Genomic DNA, 16,823 nt, shown 5'->3' with positions numbered 1-16,823 from the left:
TTAGTAGGGTGAAAAAAAAGCAGTACTTACAGTACACTTAAACATCCGAAACAAAGGGCCATGCATTTGATTGGAGTGGTATGTGCCCTGTTTGTGGCAGTTTGCTATGGTGAGCAGTTTCAACCAAAGGTTGATAAAGTTTCTGGTGCTGATAGTTACAATTTACAAGCGTTTGATGATTCTACTACGCTGTTAAGATCCCTTAATAAGAAAATCTCTATTAGTAGTGATAATGGTGTTACATGGAAGTCTGTGAAGGGTGTTAAAAGCCATATTGCTCGCATTGATCCGTTCCATAGTCATACGAGAGCATTTGCCCCATCTACGGAGGATCTGGGGACTATCTATTATACGGACGACACAGGTAACTCCTGGGATGAAATGACTATAGAGTTGCCACCCGACAAGGAGTTTAATGGGGTGCCTTGTCACATTGTTACCCATCCTAAGGAGAAGGATTATTTACTAGCATCTTGTTTTGTTTGTGATAAGGAGTTCGAGGATGAAGATGAAGAACTGGAACAATCCTGTGTGATGTCCTCGTATATTTCTGCTGATGGAGGGAAAAAATTTAGATCGGTGGATGAAGAGTTTACAGCAGATGTGGATTGTAAGTTCGCCTTTGACAAGTCTGTGATTTGTTTACAAACGCAGGCGGGCACTAGTGCGGCGCAATCGAAATTATCCTACACTGAGGACTTTGGTGTTTCCTTTTCTGAGTTTAAGGATTTCGAAGGCTCCATGGTGAGTTCCTTCAACGTTCTTAACTCGTACATTGTTGCGTTCACTCTAGAAGATAAGTTTAATGCCCATTCGAACAAAAATCTTTGGGTTTCATCTGATGGTAAATCTTTCAAGAAGGCATACATGCCCACACAATTAAGAGATGCTCAGTTTTTTTATATCTTTGAAGATGCTTTTGGTAGAATCTTCTTGCCTATCATGGCCGCAGGCGCTGAAAGAGCTTCTGAAGTGATCGTATCGGACTCACAGGGTCTGAAATTTTCTCCTGTGCCATGGAGTACAGATAATGCCAATGGCTGGACCAATATGGTACAGCTCAAATATCTTAAGGGAACCTTGCTAGCTGAGTTTTATGGATCCACATTGGCTGATAAGAAAGTGCCACAATCAGAGACGAAAATATCATTTGATGGGGGTTATTCTTGGCAAAATTTGAAAGTGGTCGATCCAGATAACAAGAACAAATACCCTTGTGATATCGAAGACGTGGAAAACTGTTCTCTACACACCATCTCAATGCGTGACGACTCAAACGTTCCTACTCCGGGTATCATGATGAAGATGGGGTACGTTAGCAATGGTGAAGACAAGAATTTTGATGACATGGGGATGTTTATAACTACTGATGGTGGCCATTCATGGCGAAAGACACTCGATTTCCCAGCTCTTTATGCGTATGGTGATTTTGGTAACATTTTGATTGCTTGTCCCTTCGATCCAGAAGGAGATGGAGATCCAGAATCAGAATTTTATTATTCTCTCGATCAAGGAAATACGTGGACAGAGTATCAATTCGAATCCCCTGTTATGCCTCAAGAATTAGTCTCTACTACTCCCGATGGATCAGGGCTAAACTTTGTCCTAAGAGGTTATCAGTCAGGTGGCAGAGCTAAGAGAGAAAAGAATATGCTTTACGCAATCGATTTCAATGAAGCATTCGATGGGGAAAAATGTAAAGACGACGATCTCGAGGAGTTCCTTGTCGCAGAGGGCGAATGCATCAATGGTGCAAAGTACAAGTACAGCAGAAGAAAAGCTGATGCTGAATGTCTGATTCGCCAGCCATTTGTAGACTTGGAGAGTAAGGAAGAGATTTGCCCTCAATGTACTGACAAGGATTACGAATGTGCGTTCGAATTCGGTAGAACGTCTGACAACAAGTGTGAACCTGACTACCAGTTATTGGCACTCTCTGCGAAATGCAAAGAATCTTCGCAAAAGAATTTGGAAATGGAACCAATGCAACTAACAAAGAACAACAAGTGTTTGAGAAAGTTAGACGTTTCACCTGTGAAAATTACCTGTGGAGCTATTTCAGAACCACAGTCTGATGGAGGTAGTATTACGGTTAAAGAAAATCAGTTTGATTCGAACATCATTTTCTACCAGTATTTTGAGACAATGGCGGATGAAACTGTGATAATTGGGACAATGAAGAGCGATGTCTATGTGTCACACGATTCCGGTCAAACAATTAAGAAATTCGACATAGATGACAAGATCATTGAAGTAATTTTCAATCCTTATTTCAACTCATCGGCTTACCTCTTTGGCGCTAGTGGAACACTTTACGTAACGAAAGACAGAGGTAATTCTTTCCATGAGACAAAATTGCCACGTTCACGCCAGCTTGGTTTCCCTCTAGAGTTTAGTGCTAAGGATGAGAACACATTCATCTACTATGGTGGAAGAGACTGTGATTCGATGTTCAACCCAGAATGTCACGCTGTCGCCTATATCACCACAGATGGTGGCCAAACTTTTGAAGAATTATTGAATAACGCGATTCACTGTGAATTTGTTGGTTCTCTTTACAAGTACCCATCTGATGAAAAGTTGATCTTTTGCCAAGTGAAGGAGAAAAACTCACTAAAAAGAACTCTAGTCGCTTCCAGAGATTTCTTTGTCAATGACAAGAGTGTCCTATTCGACAGTATTATTGGTTACATGTCTACTGGTGAGTTTACCGTTGTTGCCATTCCACACGATAACGGAGAGCTACGTGCATACGTTACCGTGGACGGTAAGGAGTTTGCGGAGGCAAAGTTTCCTCAGGATGCAACTGCAGAAAGACAAGAAGCTTTCACCATCCTTGGCACCCAAACAGGATCGATCTTTCTACATTTGTCCACTAATAATAGACCTGGAGGCGAGTTTGGCGTACTAATGAAATCGAATTCTAACGGCACGTCATTTGTTACTTTGGAACGGGCTGTGAACAGAAATCAACAAGGTATGGTAGATTTCGAAAAAGTTCAAGGTTTGGAAGGTATTATCATGGTAAACACCGTTGGTAATCGTGACGAAGTGTTGAATGCTGGAGAAGGTAAAAAGTTGAAATCCAAAATTACATTTAATGATGGCTCTGACTGGTCATTTATTCAACCACCACGGAAAGATTCTGAAGGCAAAAGTTATTCTTGCAGCAAATCTTTAGAGAAATGTTCTCTCCATTTACACAGTTACTCCGAAAGAACAGACATCAGAGACACCTCCTCTTCTGGCTCAGCAATCGGTATGCTCATTGGAGTGGGGAATGTTGGTGAGTACTTGCTCCCAAAAGATGAGTGCTCCACTTTCTTCAGCTCTGATGGGGGTGAGAGTTGGACCGAGATAAAAAAGGGACCTTACCAGTGGGAATACGGTGATCACGGAGGCATTCTGGTCTTGGTCCCTGAAAATGTCGCGACCGATACCTTAACTTACTCTACCGATGCTGGCAAGTCCTGGAAGGATTACAAATTTACCGAGCAGAAAACTATTGTTCAAGATATCATTACTGTTCCGGGAGATTCGGTCTTGAGATTTTTACTGATTTCCCAATCAACATCTGTCAAGGGAGGAAGCACCAAGACATTTTCAATTGATTTCACCGGCAGTTTTGCTAGGCAATGCACTTTCAATCCCGACGACCCTGCTACTGATGATTTCGACTATTTATCTCTGGGAGACTTTGGAACGGAATGTTTATTTGGTCACCAAGCAGAATACTTGAAAAAGATCAATTACGATTGTTACGTCGGTAATGTTCCTGTGTCTGAATTCCATCGTATCACTAAGAACTGCTCATGTACTAGAAAAGATTTTGAGTGTGACTACAATTTTCAAAAGGCAAACGACGGCACATGTAAGCTCGTTGAGGGATTGACACCAGCAGATCCCTCGGATATTTGCAAAAAATCAGATGCCATCGAGTTTTATGAACCTTCTGGTTATAGAAAGATTCCTCTATCCACTTGTGAAGGTGGATTGAAACTTGATACAGCATCTGCTCCACAAGCATGCCCAGGAAAAGAAGATGAATTCAAGAAAAAATACAATGTTGGAGGTTTCCCATTTTTCTCTCTCTTCTTCGTACCTTTCGTCATTTTTGTGCTCATTGCATGGTTTGTTTACATACGTGGGATTCGGAGAAACGGTGGGTTTGCGAGATTTGGTGAGATTAGATTGGGAGACGAATCCCTGATTGAGAATAATGGAACCGACAAGGCTGTCAATTTTGTTGTGAGATCAGGCCTATACGCTGTTTCAGGCCTCTTTGCGGGATACCAGCTGGCTAAACGTTCGGCCTCAAACGCAATTGTGAAAGTGAGTGAGAAATTTGGCAGAAGAACAGGGCCGACTTACTCTTCACTACTGCACGATCAGTTCTTGGACGATGCAGATGATTTACTGGAAGGACACGACGAGGACGCTAATGACCTAGGAAGCTTTTTGGAAAATGAAGGCAATTTCGAAATTGACGACGAAGAAAACCCATCTAACACTACCACTCATCAGCCGTATTCAGACGATGTCGCTCCAGCTCAAGAAGCTGATACCACCAACGACAGTGACGAGGATAACTAATTAGATAGATTGTGAACTCTTCAGGGAGTCGCTGTGCAAGCATATGCCCTATGTATATATTCAAATCATGCGGACAGCTAGATGAAATTATCTTGCTCAGCTTTTCGCTCTACTCAAAAGCGAAGATACTCAAATAGCCGATGAGTTCAGTGGATGGCCACCAAAGATCATAAACCCTTAATTGATATCTAACTAGTGAATCGAATGAAGCAACAACCTGCTAGAAAGAATTTTAAGGAATGGCACTTCTTCAAGCTCAAGCTGTATGTTTTCCAGACTGTCGAATAATTTAATTCAGTATACTAACGCTATATTAAATCATAGAAACTTTGAGGACCCAGACCTTGAACAAGAAATTAAGCTAGATACTATGACCTGGAAACAGTGGATCAATAATTCGCTGAAAAGAACCCATGGCCTTTTCGGTGAAGGAATTGAGTATTCATTTTTGAATCATGATTCAGATCTGGCTTATCTGAAAGTTGGCTATCACGACAAAGATACCTTCTCATCTGCCGTGAGTACTTATATATCTAGTGACGAACTAGTTGGCTGCCCTTTGTTTGCGACTATATTACAAGAGACATCAAATTTAAAATCCTTAGAAGTTGGTCAAGATGACGAAATTTGGTTGAAAAGAGCCATTGAAAGTGAAGATGAAGATCACCTCTCCGATTAGAGCCGTTCTTTCGATAATTGTATCGACTACGCACAAGCGATTACGCCCATTGAAAAAATCCACAGGACGACGATTCATCATCAGACGAGCCTTTGGGCAACTTACAAATCCAAAATTTTCTCCCTGGGTTTGACGGCGTCCTCGATGTCCTTTGTATTGCTTTCAAACCGTGCTTGCAAAGCGGAGCTTCTCCAAACATACTTTTGACTGGCGTTTCAGCCCCTGGCATGATCAGAGTTTTCACTGTTTCCACTGGCATGTCGGACGCTGTCGAGTGCTGGTCGACGATAAAGTTAACTTTTGGTTTTCTAGTTGATTCAAAGAAATTATCGATTGCCTTTGGCCGCCTTGTAGGTACCTTCTTATCAACTTTATTCCTCTTGTGCGACGCTGCGGCTGTTTGCCCATTGCCGCCTTTCCCAAACATCTCGAGGACGTTCTTGTGCATCAGTCCATATTTATATCTTGCCTCGAATTTTGGAACTTTGAAGTCTATAGGTTTTATATCGCTCATCAGATCTCGTAAGTCAAAATCTGCATAAACAGGGCAGTGATCTGAACCTGTAACCTCGGGCAGAATATCTGCCGATGTGACGTTAGTCTTTAATGATTTGCTGGCAAGTATAAAGTCGATTCTTGAGCCATAATTCACTGGCCTCGAATTTTTTAACGTGTTCCAGACGGTGTACGCTTTTAGTCGGTCTCGACCTTGAATTAGCCTTGTTGTATCAAGAAGAATGCCGCCCTCAGCAAACTCTGGTAATATCGAATCTGCAAGCATTTGGTTTAACATACGCCGGTGTGGTGTGTCAGGATTGATGATAAATTGTTCGCATGCATCTCTATGTTTGGATTCAATTTTGCTGCCTGAGACACCGTCACCAATTCTTATTGAAGCCTGTTCTAACCCTTCCGCATGGTCAATCAAGTCTCTGCAAACGTTGACATCTCCCATTAGTATTACTCGCTTACCCATTTCCGATAGGTTTCTTATGCGCTTGAACAAGACCTTTAGGTACTTCATTCTAAAGGCGCTTCCTTCAGCTGAGAGTCCCGAATTTGCTGGGCAATAGACATTGATAACTATTATGTTGCAAGCCAATTCGATCATGACACATCGACCTTCCGAATCTAATTTCAGACCTTCACTCTCGTCTTCATCATCAAGGCCGAGCGATTCGTAGCCGCCAATTCCAATATTTGGGTCGTCTCGGTAGCTAGTCGACGACTTTCCTGTCTTGATTGATAAAAGACCGGTGATTCCCTCTTCGGCCTTGGTTACTTTGAGTGCTTCAGCCATTGGATGATCATCCGGCAAAATTCTTACCCAACATCCAACCCCAGAGTAACCTCTTTTAGCCTGAGGGATGGAGATAAAAGAGTAGAACCCTGGAACTTTCCCCCACTTCGTGATAGAAGGTCGATCAGTTTTCAATTCTTGTAGAGTTATGATGTCAGAGTCAAAATAGTCGAATACTTTCTCCAGCGATTGGTTAAGATCAGAAAATGGCTGATAGTGGAATAAAGTGCGCAGTCCATTGACATTGAATGTCACCAATCTCATAGTAGTATCATCCCTAGCAAGACTAATGGGCGGTGTCTTACTCATTCGCCTTAATGATCGCCATTCTGTCCCCCTCTGTGAAGATTTACTCTTAACGAGTGTCAATTGAAGCTCGTTAAAAGGGCCGCGAGACAAAGACAAGATTCATAACTATTATCATAACATTGTGCTATACATTCTTTGTATTTGACATCCTGTTCTTCCCGAACAGTTCCTTTAATGATTTCCTCTCTTTGACCAGAATGACTGAGAGTAGGAATGCTGCCAAGGCCACATTGAGGAAGAATTGGTGGAAATTCTTGACAAATCCAATGACCCACCAATCTACTATCCACACGACAGTACTCAGTACGGTGAGTCCCTTGAAATTACGGAAACTGAAGAAGAACGATGATGATTCGGTGAATAAGTCCTTGTAGAACTTGTTAATGAAGCGCGCACAATAGGTTAAACGTAACGTCATATTGATGATGTTACTAAAAATCAATCCGTTTATCGACAAATCAAAGTGTTCAATGAGTAGCCAGGAGCTAGCAAGAAAAACACCTGAGAACACCATCATCAAGTATGAATGGTTCAGAATTTGATCACCAGAGGCGACACTTTGGAAGAATGCTTCGAATATACCGTTCATTGCTAAAAATGGCAGATAGAAGCAATAAACACGAATAGTATCGAGAACTGAGGTCGTAGACCATTTAGAGCCTATTAAGAATTGCAATAGGAAGGATGAATTGATTGGACCAAAAATGAGGATCAACAATGAAAGATAAATGTAAAATCTTGTAATGTTGAGTAGAACTTCCATCGAGAGTTTTAGATTTTTCGTCCTTTCATTGGCTAGTAATCTCGCCAGGAATAAACGGAGAGATTCCTCTATAGGCGCAAACAGTAGTCTAGTGATCAATGAACCGTAATTTGAAAGAAGCGAGTATATACCTTGCTCTTCCACTGTGCACAAAGAGTTAATGATCAACTTATCGCCTTCCGTAAGGAGATGCTTGAAGCAAAGTTGAAAGTAAACCTTCTTAAAGTGCTCAGAAATGTCATGTTGGAAATAATAATCTCTTTTAGAGTTACCTGTTGATATTTTGGTCAAGCGAAGACTGAACGTCTTCTTGGGCGCAAACGTTCTCAAGTAATCAGAGTAGTAACATAGAAGGAGCGTAGCAGAGTGTCCTAATTTGCCCAATGCGAATGCTAAGATGGCAACACCTTCTCTAGAGCTTTCTGACTTATCGCTTGCGGAAAAGAACCATGATTTTTCGAACGCTAGGATCACAGCACAGTTCAATAGGCATCCAACTGTCACCGAAATACTCTCAAACTGCGACCTTTTCCCATAGTTCAACATGAACTGGTTTACAATAAACAAAGGCTCACTGAGCAACTCCACAATGATACTTAGCCAAATAAGGAAGATGGACCATGTGAAATACGGCAAGCCAATGAAATAATTGCTTATGTTTCTATATTGCCACGTAATCAGAACGATTGATAAAGGTACACCAATCCGCATTGAAATATGAGCAAAATTCACAGCGGTTTGTAAAACATCGGACCTGCCCTTGGAATCTTCACTAGAAATACTCTCCTCGTCGTCATGATCTTTTATTCTAAGAGTGGATAACCGGATCGCCTCTCTACTAAAGAACAGCACAGTACCAACAATAAAGTCCAAGAATGCAGTGATTCCAAAGATCCTGGGGGACAGAAATCGCACCAGCACGTTATTGAGCACAAATGTAATTAGCTTGGTGAACAATTGGCCCATCATAAGAAAAGTAGCTCCCTTTGTAGATTTTTCCAGGATCTGATCCCCAGAAGAGACCTTAAGACGTGGTTTTTTCTCCATTGTTCAAGAATTCAACAACACGATGGTTAGCAACAGGGCACGACTACCAATCAATTCCACAGATGGGGTTCTCGAAGGTCTACAGAGCTCGAAGCTTGGATGATCTTTTTCATTTTAAGCTTAATTGTACGCGAAGTTGTTACCCTAACTGGTAAGCTTGACTCATCACCAATTCTGGGCGATGAAGCACCAGTACTGTCCAATTGGAGGTTCCACTGGATACCTTCATAGCCGTTGAATCCACCAGGAAGTTAGCTCTTCATATATTTGCCCGTTGTACCGGTTATACTAGGTCTCATCGTCTGAGTTTTGTAAGTTCCTCTCTGGACAGCTCGGCGAACCCTTTGAAAAATTCAAGCACCAAGAGAGCTAATAGAAAACAGTGAAGAAGCTGTGAATAAGACCCGCTGAGCCACCAAGGATGAGTTCAGAAGAGTCTAGACCAATGGGTCGCAGTGGGAGTGACATAAGTTCAGCCGCTGAACCTGTAAACGCGAAGGATGAGCTGGATAAAACCGCAAGACAGAATCAATACGTGACAGAACTACGAGAACAGGATCGATGGCTTCCGATCAACAATGTCTCGAGATTAATGAAAAATACACTTCCAGTAACGGCAAAGGTCTCTAAGGATGCAAAAGAATGTATGCAGGAATGTGTTAGTGAGTTTATCTCTTTCGTTACCAGCGAAGCCAGTGATCGATGCTCTTCCGATAAGAGAAAAACTATTAATGGTGAAGATATCCTAATATCAATGCATGCACTTGGATTTGAAAACTATGCTGAAGTTTTAAAGATTTACCTGGCTAAATACAGGCAGCAACAGGCTTTGAAGAACCAGATGTGGTACGAAGAGGATGAGAGCCCGGCAGATAAGCCTGATTCTGCAAAACAGGAATCCCAACAAGATGAGGCTACTTAGTGATTATTACTATGCCAGAAACAGACATAACAAGACTGCTCAGCCAGCAGCTATTGCAACCGTGTGCTTCTCGTATCCGCCTTACAGGACAGAAACGTCGCAGAAGCAGGACTTGAAGCTCGATTCAAGACCATTGTATAGCAAGCATGTTTACTCAGCGGCAGAGAACTTCAGGTGGCCCCAACGAGGGCTGCAGACGTTAACCGCCTTTCTTTAGTCATCTTGATCACTTTCTTAAATCTACGCGAAGGCGAAAGGGAAGGTTCCAGTATATAATAAACCAAACTTTTGCCACCGAAGACGCTCAAAGTTAGAAACAAGCACCTTTTTACAGAGTTAGACTGTTCGCTACAATAAGGTAGCGATTGTAATTTGCATTTTTCGAGATATTGGAGCGCACTTGTAGCTCAAGGTGGTAGTATCGGTTATCATGATTACAAGGAGAGCTTCGATAGCGGTTAGGAAAGCTCTTAGACGCCATTGCACTTTGAAAAGTTCCGAGATTGTTAGTATCAATGTAGTGGGGAGGAGGTTTGCGAGTTCAGTTTCCGGCCAAAGTGCTCATTTTCCTGTGGCTGATCTACCGTCCAGTACCGACCATTGGAAACGATATCAACTACAGTTGCAAAATACTCAGATGCAAGATGAACTGAAGAACTTAGAGAAAGTATGGCTCGAAAACATGATCAAGTGTGAAAACGACCAGGTACCTAAGAATAAGCAGGATAAAGAGGAGGGAGAAGTCCCTAAAGAGGAGAATGATAAGGACAAAGGGAAGCAAGAACAAGATGAAGTAGAAAAATCCGAAACTGAAAACAAATCAGTGGAGAATAACAGTCATTCGTCGTCTGCGGCTGGAGGAAACTCATCCAGTTCTCCTCCATCCGACAACGGCGACAACGGCGATGGTAATCATAACGGTAAGAACAAGAAACAAATCTTGCCTGAGGTTTATCCACAGATGTTGGCTCTACCAATTTCAAGACGTCCACTCTTCCCCGGTTTCTATAAGGCCGTCGTAATATCAGACGAGCGAGTTATGAAGGCAATTAAGGAAATGCTCGATCGTCAACAACCTTACATCGGGGCCTTCATGTTAAAAAACTCTGATTCGGATTCAGATGTGATTCATGATGTCAGCGAAGTGCACGAAGTTGGTGTCTTTGCTCAGATAACCAGTGCTTTTCCAAGCAAGGACGAGAAAAGTGGAACAGAGACGATGACCGCTTTACTTTACCCTCACAGAAGGATCAAGATTGATGAGCTGATTCTCCCTGCAAAGCCGATATCAGAGGAGCAGGAGGCAGAGATTTCAGAAGACGTTGAGGCAAAGCAAGAGAGTGAGCAAGTTGAAAAGGAGACTCAGAGTGACGAGGCTGCGATTAATACCGAAAAGACAGTTGCAACTAAGGAAGAAACGGCGCTAGACACTTTGGAAGATGAAGACGAAGATTTAAATCCAACTGACTTTCTCAGAAAATACGACGTCTCGTTAGTCAACGTTTACAATTTGGAAGATGAGCCCTTTGATAGAAAATCACCAGTGATAAATGCCTTGACCTCAGAAATTTTGAAAGTTTTTAAAGATATTTCGCAGCTGAACACGATGTTCAGAGAACAGATCGCTACGTTTTCAGCATCGATCCAGTCAGCTACTACTAACATATTCGAAGAGCCAGCGAGATTGGCTGATTTTGCTGCAGCCGTGTCCGCTGGTGAAGAAGAGGAGCTACAAGACATCTTGGAGTCTTTGAACATCGAACAACGTTTGGAAAAGTCTCTGCTAGTCCTTAAAAAGGAGTTGATGAATGCCGAATTGCAAAACAAGATCTCCAAGGATGTCGAGACAAAGATTCAAAAGAGACAAAGGGAGTACTATCTAATGGAACAGCTCAAAGGAATTAAGAGAGAGTTGGGTATTGACGATGGCCGTGACAAGATGATTGAATCCTTCAAAGAAAAAATTGAGAAACTTCAATTGCCAGAGGGTGTTAGAAAGGTGTTTGACGAAGAGGTCAACAAGCTTGCAACCCTTGAGACTTCCATGTCAGAGTTCGGTGTTATCAGGAACTACTTGGATTGGATCACTTCATTGCCATGGGGTATAACCTCCAAGGAACAATACTCAATCCCAAGGGCTAAAAAGATTCTTGATGAAGACCATTACGGAATGAAGGATGTCAAGGATCGGATTTTGGAATTCATTGCCGTCGGTAAGCTTTTAGGCAAAGTGGATGGTAAGATTTTGTGCTTCGTTGGTCCACCCGGTGTGGGGAAAACATCCATTGGTAAATCTATTGCTCGTTCTTTGAATCGTCAGTTTTTCCGTTTCTCTGTCGGTGGTTTGACTGATGTCGCAGAAATCAAAGGGCACAGAAGAACTTATATCGGCGCATTGCCGGGAAGAGTTATTCAAGCTTTGAAAAAGTGTCAAACCCAAAATCCTCTCATCCTAATCGATGAAATCGATAAAATTGGCCACGCCGGTATCCACGGAGACCCTTCTGCTGCTTTATTAGAAGTTTTGGACCCTGAGCAAAATAACAACTTTTTGGACAACTATCTGGATATCCCTATTGATCTTTCTAAAGTTCTATTTGTCTGCACAGCCAACACCTTGGACACCATTCCTCGTCCATTGCTAGATCGTATGGAAGTCATCGAGCTTACAGGATATGTTGCTGAAGAAAAGGTAAAGATTGCCGAACAATATTTGGCCCCAAATGCAAAAACTACTGCGGGTCTCGAGAACACCAATGTTGAGTTGACCGAAGACGCAATCAAGGTGTTGATGAAGCGCTATTGTAGAGAGAGCGGTGTCAGAAACTTGAAGAAGCACATTGAGAAAATTTATCGTAAGGCAGCATTGAACGTGGTCAAGCAATTGAGCATTGAGGACACCCCACGTCCAGATGAGGTTACTGAAGAGGGAAAAGCTGTCAAGAAAGATAATAAGAATGACGAAAAAGTGGACGGAATTGAGGTTGAAAAGACAAACGATAGCGAGGAGGCTTTAAAGATTCCTGACACTGTCAAACTCGAAATAACGGCGGATAACCTAAAAGATTACGTGGGTCCTCCAGTGTACACAACAGACAGATTGTACGAAACAACTCCACCAGGTGTAGTCATGGGACTGGCCTGGACGAGTATGGGTGGATGTTCGCTATATGTCGAATCGGTTCTGGAACAACCACTCCACGACTGTAAGCAAGCATCATTCGAGCGTACCGGTCAACTTGGAGACGTCATGAAGGAATCATCCCGTTTAGCGTACTCATTTTCCAAGATGTTCTTGTCGAAGAAATTCCCAGAGAACAGATTTTTCGAGAAGGCATCGATTCATCTCCATTGTCCCGAAGGAGCTACTCCGAAGGATGGGCCATCTGCCGGTGTCACAATGGCAACTTCCTTCCTATCTTTGGCCCTGGATAAGCCAATCGATCCCGCAGTCGCCATGACCGGTGAATTGACACTCACTGGTAAAGTCCTACGTATCGGAGGTCTAAGAGAGAAAGCAGTCGCTGCAAAGAGGTCCGGTGCTAAGACTATCATATTCCCAAAGGACAATCTAAGTGATTGGGAAGAATTACCAGACCACGTCAAAGAAGGTCTAGACCATCTAGCTGCGGATTGGTACGAAGATGTCTTCCAAAGACTATTTTCCGGTGTTTCCAACACCGAAGGGAATACAGTTTGGAAGTCCGAATTCGAGAAGATCGACGCCAAGAAAGACAAATCAGACTAGCCTCATGTCCATCAAACATCTGATTGATCTAACTAAGTATCATACACATTTGTAAATATTTTTCATTTCATGACCCCAAATTCATTTCATGGTCAGTGTTCTTTCTGCACTGACGAATCTAAAAGGTCACAGACCCCATGCAATGCTTTGCATTTGTTATTATTGATCTCCAATTATGAAAGAGAGATGACCATGGGAATCTATTAATCGCAATATTACAAAGAGTTGACTTACTACTTCTCCACTTTGACGATGCTAGCGCCTCGCGAGGTAAGTACCCTTATGTACCTCTCAAGGTGCCTCTAGTTTCGCAACAAAAGGTGACCATGCTTTATTTGTTTCATGTCGCTGATTATTCAGCTCGATGAGGGGAGTCAACGGTTCCGTTGTTAATTCAATAATGGAAGCTAACAATTTAAGAAGGTGTTAAGTAATCTTTCATTGAGATCGATTGTTCATGGATTTGACCCAAGGATGCTTCGTTGTTCTTCATCACTGGTCAGGAAGAAAGTATCTGTAAGATTTATAAGGCCCATTTCGAATTCATTCAATGATCCAGACTTGTTCAGAACTAGAGCATTTATCAATGGAGAGTGGATAGAGAAGACCGAATCCTTTGAGGTTATCAATCCATCAACGCAGGAAGTGATTGGGCAGATCTCTAGTTGTGGCAAAGAAGACTATCAGTTTGCAGTTAAGTCAGCTAAGGAAGCATTCCAAAGATACCGTTATACAACACCTGGTGAAAGGTCCCAAATCTTATACAATATCTATGAGCTAACTTGTACCAATAGAGAGGATCTCGCAAGGTTAGTTACGTTGGAAACGGGAAAACCTTATCACAATTCTCTTGGCGAAGTAGACTACACTGCAAGTACTTTCAAATGGTTTGCTGAAGAAGCCAATAGGATATATGGATCCCTACTCTCAGCTACCTCTTCAATTGATAGACAGATGTTCCATATTAAAAGACCATTGGGGGTAGTTGGGATCATGACTTCGTGGAACTCACCTAGTGCTATGGTCGCTCGAAAACTGGCTCCGGCACTAGCAGCAGGAAATGCATGTATAATACGTCCAGCTCATGAGACACCTCTGAGTGCACTGGCACTCTGCTGGTTATGCGAACAAGCCGGTCTTCCTGCTGGTGTGTGTAACATATTGCCAACGAAAACTTCTAAAGAGGTTGGGAGATACCTTTGTGAGAGTTCACAAGTTAAGAAGCTTTTCTACTCAGGGACCCCAGATCTCGGGAAGTTATTGCTGAAGCTATGTGCATCGGAGTGTGAAACCATCAAAAAATTCTCTATGGAGCTTGGAGGTAATGCACCATTTATTGTTATGGAAGATGCCGAAATTGATAGGGCTCTGGACGGCATAATCGACTTCAAGTTTGGTCAATATGCGCAAACTTGTGCTAACAGAATTTTTGTTCAAGAAAAGATCTATGATCTCTTCGCGACTAGACTCGCTGAACGTATAGAAGAAGTATTTCATTTGGGCGACGGATTTGATCAAGGTGTAACCCATGGCCCATTGATAAACACTCATACGGTGGAGCAAGTTTCTGCCTTAGTTGGAAAGGCGAAACAAAGTGGTGCCCGTGTTCTCACTGGTGGCTCTAGAGCAAGCGCTCTTGGTCCTTTATTTTACCGTCCCACAATCCTGGCAGATGTAGATGCTTCTATGGAGATATTTCATAAGCAGCTTTTCGGACCTGTCGCATCACTGATTAAATTCAAGGACACCAGCGATGTGTTTCGAATGGCTAACAATGTGGAATCTGCGCCAGCCGGATTCTTGTATACAAACAATATCAAGAAAGCTTATCTCGTTGCTACGGAGTTGAAAGCCGGCATGATAGGCATAAACACATGCGAGATCAGTAACAGCGCTATCTCGTCAGCTGGAACTGGCCAAGGTGTTGCGAAATTTGGAATTGAAGAATACACCGAAACCAAATCGATTGTATTGGAGCCATAGTTTATTCAAGCATTTAAGTATTATATCGAAAATCCCCCGTCATCATTATTAGTTTTTTTTGGTGTCAAAGAAGTCATTGATATCTTCTTTTCTCACAACTTGTCCTGTTTCAGCGAATGGCTTCAAGTATTCGCTAAGTCTTGTTTTCATTGTATGGAAGGCCGATATTCCAGCTATGACCTGATCCCTATCAACAGCATTTTGTAACATCTGACTAACTAATTCGTCTGCACTTGGTTCAACTTCTTCTGGCTCTTCGTAAACTGGCTCATCTTTCAACAGAAATGGAACCAAGTCATTGAGAAATAAATACAACTTATCATTATCTTTGTCCAAAGAATCCTTCAGTTTTTTTAGCTGCTCCGAATAGTCATCTTTCAAGAACAACGAGTATTCGCCTTGATTCTCCTCGCTAGCCTCGATGGATCTTTTTCTGTTGTCATTTAGTGAAGTTTCACTTTTCAATGCCATATGTGCTATCTTGTGCGCAACGATCTTGTCAGAAAGTGGATGGGACAGTATTCTCTTGAAGTAGTATTCATATTTTGACACACATTTCCAGCATATGTAAGCGTCAAAGGTATCCAAGGGTGGCATTCCTTCCGCCAAGATCTCTTCTCCCTTGGCCTTCGCCTCGGTTTTTCCTTCATCTTTTCCCACAATGCAATAGTCATGATACCAATCTTCGTTACACTCTGTTCCCTGTACGCATTGTAACATCACAGCGCTCGAATCTGGATCATACTCCTTATTACAACTGCAAAAGAGTCCCTCGAAATTATGGCCGTAGACATTCTGCAACGATGGAATATCTGCTTCTGTATTCCTCCTCAACTGGCATTTGAACCCAGTCTCACTTTCTTGCGTGTCCCTTTCAGTTCCGCAATCGCACGTAAAGCATCTCTTTGTAAACAATTCCACTATATCACATTTGGTATGACATTGTATCGAGCATGAATAGCAGACTCCAATTTTACCGTGGGAGCGACAAGCGAATACCTGCTGTCTTAGCGCACCTTTCTCATAAGTACACGATTTAGGATCCCAAGGCATCAACTTCCTTGCTTCATCCTCGAGTTCCTGCTGTTGAGAAAGATACTCTGATGCACTCACACCCGACATTTTTATCTTGTTTATCTGCCTTTCTTTCTGGTTGAAGTCTTGATAGTTAAAACTCCATCACATTTTTCGCATTAACGCGATTCAGTAATACCTTAATTAGCTACTTCTCAACTCTAACACCAATACTCGTCGACAAGAATGGTCCCAACGACTCAAAGCCATGCATAACAAGACATTGTTTCGATCCATCCTTCCTATGAGACGTTTGTCTTGAATTGCTTGATAACAACGATTATGCATCAAGGCCAATTGATGGGTTATGTGCCAGAGCTATCAACGTCCTGTGTATGTGCGCATGAGTTCCATTAACTATGAAAGGCTGAAATATGTACCCTTAACGATGTTCTGGGTGATACT

The 16,823-nt window shown here is 42.3% G+C and overlaps 8 protein-coding genes across 8 annotated transcripts; 5 read left to right on the top strand and 3 right to left on the bottom strand.

Annotated features, from left to right (window-relative positions):
- Positions 1-60: 60 nt before the first annotated feature.
- PEP1 (type I sorting receptor) lies at positions 61-4,593 on the top strand (the record flags this gene model as incomplete). The annotated part of the gene is made up of 1 exon (XM_003679740.1): positions 61-4,593. The coding sequence occupies one exon, from the start codon at positions 61-63 to the stop codon at positions 4,591-4,593; it is 4,533 nt and encodes a 1,510-aa protein (XP_003679788.1).
- Positions 4,594-4,797: 204 nt separating this feature from the next.
- Positions 4,798-5,272, top strand: POP8 (ribonuclease P; the record flags this gene model as incomplete). The annotated part of the gene is made up of 2 exons (XM_003679739.1): positions 4,798-4,856; positions 4,918-5,272. The coding sequence occupies 2 exons, from the start codon at positions 4,798-4,800 to the stop codon at positions 5,270-5,272; spliced, it is 414 nt and encodes a 137-aa protein (XP_003679787.1).
- A 40-nt stretch (positions 5,273-5,312) lies between these two features.
- On the bottom strand, positions 5,313-6,881 carry APN2 (DNA-(apurinic or apyrimidinic site) lyase APN2; the record flags this gene model as incomplete). The annotated part of the gene is made up of 1 exon (XM_003679738.1): positions 5,313-6,881. The coding sequence occupies one exon, from the start codon at positions 6,879-6,881 to the stop codon at positions 5,313-5,315; it is 1,569 nt and encodes a 522-aa protein (XP_003679786.1).
- A 124-nt stretch (positions 6,882-7,005) lies between these two features.
- On the bottom strand, positions 7,006-8,691 carry RFT1 (glycolipid translocation protein; the record flags this gene model as incomplete). The annotated part of the gene is made up of 1 exon (XM_003679737.1): positions 7,006-8,691. One exon carries the CDS (start codon positions 8,689-8,691, stop codon positions 7,006-7,008), a length of 1,686 nt encoding a protein of 561 aa, XP_003679785.1.
- Positions 8,692-9,136: 445 nt separating this feature from the next.
- On the top strand, positions 9,137-9,613 carry HAP3 (Hap3p; the record flags this gene model as incomplete). The annotated part of the gene is made up of 1 exon (XM_003679736.1): positions 9,137-9,613. The coding sequence occupies one exon, from the start codon at positions 9,137-9,139 to the stop codon at positions 9,611-9,613; it is 477 nt and encodes a 158-aa protein (XP_003679784.1).
- A 430-nt stretch (positions 9,614-10,043) lies between these two features.
- On the top strand, positions 10,044-13,361 carry PIM1 (ATP-dependent Lon protease PIM1; the record flags this gene model as incomplete). Its single annotated transcript, XM_003679735.1, has 1 exon — positions 10,044-13,361. One exon carries the CDS (start codon positions 10,044-10,046, stop codon positions 13,359-13,361), a length of 3,318 nt encoding a protein of 1,105 aa, XP_003679783.1.
- A 474-nt stretch (positions 13,362-13,835) lies between these two features.
- On the top strand, positions 13,836-15,344 carry TDEL0B04420 (NAD-dependent succinate-semialdehyde dehydrogenase; the record flags this gene model as incomplete). Its single annotated transcript, XM_003679734.1, has 1 exon — positions 13,836-15,344. The coding sequence occupies one exon, from the start codon at positions 13,836-13,838 to the stop codon at positions 15,342-15,344; it is 1,509 nt and encodes a 502-aa protein (XP_003679782.1).
- A 48-nt stretch (positions 15,345-15,392) lies between these two features.
- On the bottom strand, positions 15,393-16,466 carry TDEL0B04410 (uncharacterized protein; the record flags this gene model as incomplete). Its single annotated transcript, XM_003679733.1, has 1 exon — positions 15,393-16,466. The coding sequence occupies one exon, from the start codon at positions 16,464-16,466 to the stop codon at positions 15,393-15,395; it is 1,074 nt and encodes a 357-aa protein (XP_003679781.1).
- Positions 16,467-16,823: the final 357 nt, after the last annotated feature.

This window comes from Torulaspora delbrueckii, chromosome 2 (assembly GCF_000243375.1).
Source record: "Torulaspora delbrueckii CBS 1146 chromosome 2, complete genome".
NCBI lineage: Eukaryota > Fungi > Ascomycota > Saccharomycetes > Saccharomycetales > Saccharomycetaceae > Torulaspora > Torulaspora delbrueckii.
This window is presented reverse-complemented; position numbering and strand designations above follow the sequence as displayed.